At 42.8% G+C, this 10149-nt stretch overlaps 1 protein-coding gene across 3 annotated transcripts in view; it reads right to left on the reverse strand.

Annotated features, from left to right (window-relative positions):
* Positions 1-703: 703 nt before the first annotated feature.
* The window catches only part of tdrd7b (tudor domain containing 7 b), a 37001-nt gene continuing 27555 nt past the window's right edge, over positions 704-10149 (reverse strand). For all 3 annotated transcript variants that reach the window (XM_041779168.1, XM_041779167.1, XM_041779169.1), the window contains 7 exons: positions 9818-9952; positions 9603-9713; positions 9341-9489; positions 9010-9242; positions 8748-8931; positions 2089-2249; positions 704-1807 (listed from right to left, as the gene is read on the reverse strand). In XM_041779168.1, coding sequence (XP_041635102.1) covers positions 1587-1807; positions 2089-2249; positions 8748-8931; positions 9010-9242; positions 9341-9489; positions 9603-9713; positions 9818-9952 — 1194 coding nt within the window. In that variant the 3' untranslated portion in view covers positions 704-1586. The remainder of the gene's footprint in view (positions 1808-2088; positions 2250-8747; positions 8932-9009; positions 9243-9340; positions 9490-9602; positions 9714-9817; positions 9953-10149) is intronic.

Genomic DNA, 10149 nt, shown 5'->3' on the forward strand with positions numbered 1-10149 from the left:
TCGCGTTAATGTGGTATTTTAAGCTGGAAGTGCGTCGGTGAAAACTCCTTCCTACAGAATGTGCATGATACTTTATGTCGGTCCACTGTTCTGTCTTGTTTTTTTTGTACTCAGATTTCCCATCGAGAGGGCCAACGTGCTGTTTGGCGTCTTCCATATCGAGCTGGTTGGTCACTACCAGATCAACGGCCAATTGGCACATGCGTGGGGGCATGCTCGACGGTAAGCCTACTTGGACAAACTGCCCGAAATGCGTTCCCAGAGACGTTTCAGGGATTTTGAGTCATTCTGCACTGGAGATGGGTTAATTGGATTAAAATTTTTACTCAGATTAATCATGATGATGGATTAATCTGCATTAACGCATCAATTTTGACAGCCCTAATTTATTTTGTTTTAATGAATCGATTTATGATCCAAATTCACGCATCAATTAGCACAGACATAATATGAGACATGAGGTTGGCTGCCGCCATGTTGCCAGACGATGTAGACGTCTGGCCAGCCAATCTCCCTTCACATATTATTTCTGCACTCAGTGCTACGTGAATTTGGATCATAAGTAGATTCATTAAAATAAATGTAATGTTATCGCTGTGCTTGTTAGCCTGAAAACTCACAAATTTTTCATCTACTCATATTTCCTTACTTGGTGAACTTGCCTCTATTAACATGGCGGAAACACACGGAGAAAACAATGAAGAAGAAGTTCAGTTCAAGTGACTTCTGGTATTAGAAGACGAGATATGGCGGTGACTTTCCGACTTCCGGTGGAGGTCCTCGGTTGCGTCCAGGTTCTCTTGACCTTTTCCATCAGTTTTTGGCGTTTTAATCCGTTTTATTTCAGCCTCGTCTCCACGACTGTTCTAGAACGTTCACGGCTGAGTTCAACCACCTTCAGGTTCAGTGGGGGTCCCCGGTCTCTAGAACCTTTATTCTGGGGGTCCAGAAACATTGAGAAGCCCTGCTCTAACAGAGCTAGCATCGTAGCGCTAGCAGCTGCAGCCTTGAGTTACTGCAGTCAGAACTGACATGTGGATCTCCTCCAGTAAACCCTCGGCACTCACAATCTGGGATGTTATTCCTAAAGTTAGAAACGTGGAATGACTTTTTAAAAGACTTCACAGTTCAAAAGCTAAGATTGCTCAAACGGTTAACCAAACTTCACAACCGTACAGCAGTGACAGGGTTAACTCTGTAAACTTTACAACTCTCAAATCACAATCACAAGCCAGTTTCATTCTTCATGATGTATTTTTGATTGATTCAAACAGTCGAACGGTGCTCAGGCTGCAGGTTTTCAGGTGTTTTCAGCTCTGCTCTGAGAATATTTGTGAGTCAACACCTTTCAAAGGTCCCATTGTCAAACTTCAGCCTTCACAAATTCTTTATAAGCCCAAAAAGAGAAGCTAGTGCCTAAAACTCCTACTAGTACCACAAACCACTCCATGTCCTACTCTCTCTAGCTACTGCTGTAGTTCACGTTCCTGTCAGTCCTCTCAGACGTCTGAGCTCTACTCTTCTCTGACTCCTCAAGCTAACGGCTGCTGCTCCACAGATCAGACCTGCAGATGAAAGTACGCCGTCTACAGCTCGTGGGTCAGCTCATCAGCAAATTCAGCCATGATGTCGTGCACCCAGATGTCCCTCTCCTCCTGGGACGTGTCCACAAGGAAGACCGTGGCCCTCCTGTCCCAGGGGTAGGGAGCCTCCTGCAGGGCCTCCAGCTGGGCGACCAGAGGCTTCTTCTCCACGTGGTTCCTGAAGACGATGGACGCTTCTTCTGACCACTGCCTCTGCTTCACCCCTACCAAAGACAGGGTTCAAAGTTGATGCGATTCTTACAGACTTAAAGATCTATTAACACGAAAGTCCTCATTAAACCCCTGGTAAGAGCGGTTAAAACACAAGCATGGCTGCCTCTAAACACCTTGTTTTCTCACGTCACAGTGACCAAAGGTGACTGTTGATCAGAAAAACAGTAGAAGCTGGTCAGAAGAGGTCAGAAACTGCATCATATATTTGGATTTTCTATGTGAAATCTGTGAGGCTGATCTGGATGTTATGATCGACGTGTGCAGGACTCACCAGCCAGCTGGGCCGTGATTCCCTGGAACGGCAGCTGTGTGAACTCTTTGATCAGAGGTCTGAGCTGGCTGCAGTCCACCAGCTCATGTTTGCCATAGTCCAGCTCGTACACAGACACCAGGCCGTTGGTCAGCACTCCTTTCACCAAAACACGATGCCAGCTAGAGAGAAGTTGGAAGATCTTAGAATAATGTCTGTTTTCATACAGTTTAACAAATAAAAGCACAGCTGCGTCCATGTGGTACAGTCCTGTGGAAACCAGTGACTGGAAACCAGTGAGTGCACTGATAAAATCACTCCTGATAACTGGAGTTTTCTTCTGAATTCATGAACACATGGAGAGGCACTGATAAAATCACTCCTGATAACTGGAGTTTTATTCTGAATTCATGAACACATGGAGAGGCAGACGCCCAGAGAACACATAAATCCATAAAACATAATCATCACTTCAAACTACGTAGAGGGGAGTGCTGGCATTTTTATCCAAACATCTTTAGTCAGAGAGAATTCTGAGCATTATGTGACACTCCTAGCCAGCAGCAGGGGGCGCTGTTTGTTCATTTTTAAGTGCTGCCCATAACCAAACAGATTCAGACAGGCCTTCAGTGACTGCATATTAACAACTTTCTAAAGGGTGTGGAGATGTTTCTGCTTCAGAATAACAGCCTGCAGCTGTAAATGTGGATCTCTGTCTGCCCCATTTAAACTGACCAGTCAGAGTTTAAGGATAAACAGTTCACCTTAACTATGTAGCTCCTACCGTACAGTACGCTCTCACCAAAATGATGTTAGAATATTTCCCTTTAGACATCCGTGACTATAACAGCACAGGTATGAACACCTAGACCGTTGGCAGATGTTAGTCTAATACAGGGGGGTCAAACTCAGTCACAGAGGGGGCCAGATTCTGGATTCTGGTCTAACCCATTGATAACGCCTGGCTCTGGAGCCACATGTGGCCCTTTCTGTCTTCATTTGAAATATTATTCCCCCAGAAGACCTTTAAAAAGGTCGACTTTACCCTCAGAAATTATACATTACAAGAAACATTGATCAGTTTGTTCCCCACTCTCGTACAGTTGGTTTAAATCATCAACCTTTATTTTTTATTTGTATATGTTCATTGCACTTATTTGCAATTCCCCCCTTTTTTTCCACTTTAAATCTATTTCACAGCTTTTAAAGCCCAAGTCTGCCACTTCTTTTGCCCCTGTTCACCAGTTTTTCTCTTTTTTGTCCTACTATTTGCATTTTTTTCCCACTTCCTGCCATGTGCCTCTTCTCAGCCATTTAAACTGCCTTTATCCACTGAATCCCGCTTTTTTCCCCATTTAAGCCATTTTTGTCCATTTTAGTCTCTTTTCACTCATTTTTGCCACATCTATACAGATTTTTTTGACCATTCTTGCCACCTGTAACTATATTTTAATCAATTTAGCTACTTTTCCACCCAATTTTTGCCTTTATTTTGCAATTTCTTTGCCAGTGTTTGACCAATTTGCCACTTTTGTCCATTTTAGTCTCTCTTAACCCATTTTTTGCCACAGTTTTACTTTTTTAAACCATTTTTGCCACCTGTAACTTATTTTATATCAATTTTAATTAGTTTATACCCAATTTTCACGATTTTTTTGCCACTTCTATGCCAGTGTTTGTCCAATTTGCCACTTTCTTCCATTTTACCCTCTCCACTCATTTTTTGCCACATTTTTAACAGTTTTGCCGCCTTTAACTTGTTTTTCTATCAATTTTTGCAATTTTTCACCAGTTTTCCCCTTGTTTTCTTGCTTTATGCTATTTTCAATGTTCACCCCCCTTTTGCCATTCTTTGCCCCTTCTTGCACATTCAAGCTGCCTTTGACCATTGAATGCCAGTTTTTTTCCCATTTTTGCCACTTTTGTCCATTTTAGTTTCTATTTTTTTTCTATATTTTACTGTTTTTTGACCATTTTGCCACCTGTAACTTAATTTTCAATCAATTTTTGCCACTTTTTGACCATTTCACCAGTTTAACTTATTTTTAATGCCACTTTAACCCTTTTTTGCCACTTTTTACCACTTTGATTGTGGCTCTTTTGAAGGTATTATTTTAACAATTTGGCTCTTTGGTTGATTAACACTGGACTAACCTGAGGGCCAAACACGATCCACATGAAACCAAACTGTTATACATTATGGGGAAAAACCAGCACTGATGATAAACGATTTAAGACTTAAAAAAGTCAAAATGACCAGTTAAATGGCTCAAAATCTGAGATAAGAAGTCAAACTTTTTAGTTCAAAAGGTCAAAACACAAACTTAGATGTAATGCTTTAAAAGGGCAAACATACAAAAAGAAAGTCACAATCATGTTTTGAAGGCAAAAATATGACTTAATATGTAAAATGGTGTACTGAAAAGGTCAATATACACTGCCTGGCTAAAAAAAAATGTTGCCACCAAAAAAAAGGTCCCACACTCTAATATTTCGTTGGACCGCCTTTAGCTTTGATTACAGCACGCATTCGCTGTGGCATTGTTTCAATAAGCTTCTGCAATGTCACAAGATTTATCTCCATCCAGTGTTGCATTAATTTTAATACTGATGATGGGAGAGTCTGACCACTGCGCAAAGCCTTCTCCAGCACATCCCAAAGATTCTCAGTGGGGTTAAGGTCTGGACTCTGTGGTGGCCAGTCCATGTGTGAAAATGATGTCTCATGCTCCCTGAACCAGTCTTTCACAGTCTGAGCCTGATGAATCCTGGCATTGTCATCCTGGAATATGCCCGTGCCATTAGGGAAGAAAAAATCCATTGTTTAAGAAATGAGAAGTTACTCATTGCATCAGCTGGGGTTAAATAACTTGTTGCCAGCTGAAAGATAATCGCCCATGCAGTAATTATCCAATAGGAGGCTCATACCTATTTGCTCAGTTAAATCCAGGTGGCGACTTTTTTTTTTGGCCAGGCAGTGCATGAGATAAAGGTTGAAATTCTAAATTAAAAAGCTCAAAATATTAGATAAAGGTTGAAATTATAAATCAAAAAGCTCAAAATACGAGATTAAAAGTGAAAATAATAAATAGACAAAGTCAAAATATGAGATAAAAAGTCAAAATTATAAATGGAAAAAGCCAAAATTATTAGATAAAATCAAAGTTATATGCTGAAAAGTTCAAAACATGAGACAAAAGGTTAAAATAATAGATTGAATTCACAACTGAAGAATGCAAAATTGAAATTATGAAATGAAAACACAAAGGAATTTACTTTTTTTCAGATTTTATGATTTAACAGGGATATCTTAAATCATCAGGATAAGTTCACATTTTTATACTTGAGGAAATCTGCAGACCTCAGACTGATGGGACAGTTAGAACAGAAATATCAGATCATCCTGAGGGCCGGATTTAGCCCCCGGGCCTCAAGCTTGACACCTGTGTTTTAGACCCACACTTCAAAATTTGACTTTTAATTTCCTGATTACAAATTTTATTTAATATTTTGACCTTCTAACTCATGGTTCTGACATTCTTTCTAAAATATTTGCCTTTCTAAACATGATTTTTCAATTTCACTTTCATGTTTTGACCTTTTTGAACTGATAAATTGACTTTTCTCAGTTTGTGAGCCTTTGAACTTATCTGTTCAACTTTTTAAATGTTAAAATCATTTATTATCAGTGCTAGGTTTTTTTCGTTCATAGTTTGTTACTGGTGAAACAAGGTTGACAGTTTCTGGTTATAAAGGTGACCCTGTTAGGCCCTCAGGTTAGACCTGAATCCAGATTCTGGCCCCTGCTGTGACTGAGTTTAATGCCCTGCTCTAGAGAATTTTCATGGCATAAATAAAGTTCCTGTCTCACCATCCAGGCTCTGAGATGACTGAATTATCTTGCTTTGAGTGAAACTGCCTCGTGTTCACTATTAGCTGTTCAGCCTACTTGTGACCTACTTGTTAAAATCCACTTTATTATATCTCAGGTTTGTGACTTGTTCTCCACTTTAGCGTTGTCTCAGCCTAGCTTGTACCTTGTGACCTACTTGTTCTCCTTTGGTTATATATCTCAGCCTACTTGTGACCTACTTGTTCTCCACTTTAGCAGCGTATATCTCAGCCTAATCTCAGTTCTTTCTCCACTGCCTGTGACTCAGCTTTGTGCCCTACTTAGAGCGTATATCTCCACTTTGGCAGCGTATAAAGTTCCTACTTGTCTCACTCATCCAGGCTCTAGATTGTTCTCCACTTTAGTGGCATATATCTCAGCCTACTTGTGACCTACTTGTTCTCCACTTTAGTGGCGTATATCTCAGCCTACTTGTGACCTACTTGTTCTCCACTTTAGCAGCGTATATCTCAGCCTACTTGTGACCTACTTGTTCTCCACTTTAGTGGCATATATCTCAGCCTACTTGTGACCTACTTGTTCTCCACCTGCATATATCTCAGCCTACTTGTGACCTACTTGTTCTCCACCTTAGCGGCATATATCTCAGCCTACTTGTGACCTACTTGTTCTCCACCTTAGCGGCATATATCTCAGCCTACTTGTGACCTACTTGTTCTCCACCTTAGCGGCATATATCTCAGCCTACTTGTGACCTACTTGTTCTCCACCTTAGCGGCATATATCTCAGCCTACTTGTGACCTACTTGTTCTCCACTTTAGCGGCGTATATCTCAGCCTACTTGTGACCTACTTGTTCTCCACTTTAGTGGCGTATATCTCAGCCTACTTGTGACCTACTTGTTCTCCACTTTAGCAGCGTATATCTCAGCCTACTTGTGACCTACTTGTTCTCCACCTTAGTGGCATATATCTCAGCCTACTTGTGACCTACTTGTTCTCCACCTTAGCGGCATATATCTCAGCCTACTTGTGACCTACTTGTTCTCCACCTTAGTGGCATATATCTCAGCCTACTTGTGACCTACTTGTTCTCCACTTTAGTGGCGTATATCTCAGCCTACTTGTGACCTACTTGTTCTCCACTTTAGCGGCGTATATCTCAGCCTACTTGTGACCTACTTGTTCTCCACCTTAGCGGCGTATATCTCAGCCTACTTGTGACCTACTTGTTCTCCACCTTAGTGGCATATATCTCAGCCTACTTGTGACCTACTTGTTCTCCACCTTAGCGGCATATATCTCAGCCTACTTGTGACCTACTTGTTCTCCACTTTAGTGGCGTATATCTCAGCCTACTTGTGACCTACTTGTTCTCCACCTTAGTGGCATATATCTCAGCCTACTTGTGACCTACTTGTTCTCCACTTTAGTGGCGTATATCTCAGCCTACTTGTGACCTACTTGTTCTCCACTTTAGTGGCGTATATCTCAGCCTACTTGTGACCTACTTGTTCTCCACTTTAGTGGCGTATATCTCAGCCTACTTGTGACCTACTTGTTCTTCACTTTAGTGGCGTATATCTCAGCCTACTTGTGACCTACTTGTTCTCCACTTTGGTGGCGTATATCTCAGCCTACTTGTGACCTACTTGTTCTCCACTTTAGCAGCGTATATCTCAGCGTACTTGTGACCTACTTGTTCTCCACCTTAGCGGCATATATCTCAGCCTACTTGTGACCTACTTGTTCTCCACCTTAGCGGCATATATCTCAGCCTACTTGTGACCTACTTGTTCTCCACCTTAGCGGCATATATCTCAGCCTACTTGTGACCTACTTGTTCTCCACTTTAGCAGCGTATATCTCAGCCTACTTGTGACCTACTTGTTCTCCACCTTAGCGGCATATATCTCAGCCTACTTGTGACCTACTTGTTCTCCACTTTAGCAGCGTATATCTCAGCCTACTTGTGACCTACTTGTTCTCCACTTTAGCAGCGTATATCTCAGCCTACCTGTGACCTACTTGTTCTCCACTTTAGTGGCGTATATCTCAGCCTACCTGTGACCTACTTGTTCTCCACTTTAGTGGCGTATATCTCAGCCTACCTGTGACCTACTTGTTCTCCACTTTAGTGGCGTATATCTCAGCCTACTTGTGACCTACTTGTTCTCCACCTTAGTGGCATATATCTCAGCCTACTTGTGACCTACTTGTTCTCCACCTTAGCGGCATATATCTCAGCCTACTTGTGACCTACTTGTTCTCCACCTTAGTGGCATATATCTCAGCCTACTTGTGACCTACTTGTTCTCCACTTTAGTGGCGTATATCTCAGCCTACTTGTGACCTACTTGTTCTCCACCTTAGTGGCATATATCTCAGCCTACTTGTGACCTACTTGTTCTCCACTTTAGTGGCGTATATCTCAGCCTACTTGTGACCTACTTGTTCTCCACTTTAGCAGCGTATATCTCAGCCTACTTGTGACCTACTTGTTCTCCACCTTAGCGGCATATATCTCAGCCTACTTGTGACCTACTTGTTCTCCATCTTAGCGGCATATATCTCAGCCTACTTGTGACCTACTTGTTCTCCACCTTAGTGGCATATATCTCAGCCTACTTGTGACCTACTTGTTCTCCACTTTAGTGGCGTATATCTCAGCCTACTTGTGACCTACTTGTTCTCCACTTTAGTGGCGTATATCTCAGCCTACTTGTGACCTACTTGTTCTCCACCTTAGCAGCATATATCTCAGCCTACTTGTGACCTACTTGTTCTCCACCTTAGCAGCATATATCTCAGCCTACTTGTGACCTACTTGTTCTCCACCTTAGCGGCATATATCTGGTGTTTCTCGATGCTGAGTGGTTTCTCTTCAGTCTTGTTGTAGTAGAGGATCATCTCTCCCATCAGCACCACTAGTTTGTACATATCTCTCCAGGGCTGCAGCACAAAATGGCCGGGATGGCAGGCCACAGATACGTAGACGTCCATGTTGTGTCCTGAGGAGGGAAATTGAGCCGTGGGTTGGATGGTTAAGGAAAAGCATTTGTTTACTATCAGTGGAAAACAGGAATTACCTGCCAGAGGTAGCTCTAGTAATGGTGGAAGCTGGGGAGGGGATGATGGGATTAGTGGAGCCTCTGCTGGGCTTGATGTGGTTGTGCTACCTCCCCCGCCCCCTCTGGGCCCGGATAGAGCCCTCCTCAGGTGAGGCTTTGCTGCCACAGAAGAGGACACAGGACTCCCACTAGCTGGGTCACTGGTAGCTGAAGCCTTGGAGGATAAACTGGGAGTGGATACCTTTGCTGGGCTGATGATTAAATGAACAAATGTTTAGTGTCCAACATTTACAAAACAGTGAAAAGATTGTTGGTCCAACAGTGTGGGAGGGGTCAGGGGTCAGAGGACCTGTGGCTTGTCAGGAACACATCTGGTTTCTGTTTGAACAGTTCGGACTGAACCAGCTGACGGCTGAGGCTGCGGGCCTCATCATGGAAGTTCTTGTCGGTGAAAAGGTGGATGTAGATGCAGTGCTTGGTTTCATCAACCTTCGCAACCTTGAGGAGAAATGAATGAGTGTGAAGGAGAAGAGAAGCAGAGACAGAAAAAGGAAATGGTTACTGTGGTGAGGGAAAAGAGAAACAAACAGCTGCTAGATGTTGTCACATACCCTCATGCTACAGTCTGTAGTGTTGAGCACTTTCTCCCGAAGCCACTGGACGGCGTCTGGAGTCCAGGATCCAACACTGACAGCCAGGTCTGCTAGACAGCACTTCACGGCCTAGACAGAGGTGACAGGACGGGACTTTCTCAGACCACCTCCCTCACTAGAATAGAAATGCCCCTCACTGTTTCACACTTGTGTTAGAGAACACTAAAACTGACCTGGGGTGGGATCGCCATGAGGTCACGGAGAAATGATTGTGGTATCTCTCTCAGCTCAAACACCTCTACAGAGGCCTGGACCCCCACATCAATGAACAGGATGTCCAGCACTCTGCTGCCATGGAGATTAGTGATCTAAGAAAAAGCAACACAGATATCAACAGATCTTCAGAGGAAGGACCACAGCAGAGAAAAGAAATTCAAAGTGCACGACATGAAAATCAAGACTAGTCCATCCATCAATCCATCCATCCATGCATGCATGCATGCATCCATCCATCCATCATCCATCCATCCATCCATGCATCCATCCATCCATCATCCATCCATCC

The sequence above is a fragment of the Cheilinus undulatus genome, linkage group 22, assembly GCF_018320785.1.
Source record: "Cheilinus undulatus linkage group 22, ASM1832078v1, whole genome shotgun sequence".
NCBI classification, from domain to species: Eukaryota; Metazoa; Chordata; class Actinopteri; order Labriformes; family Labridae; genus Cheilinus; species Cheilinus undulatus.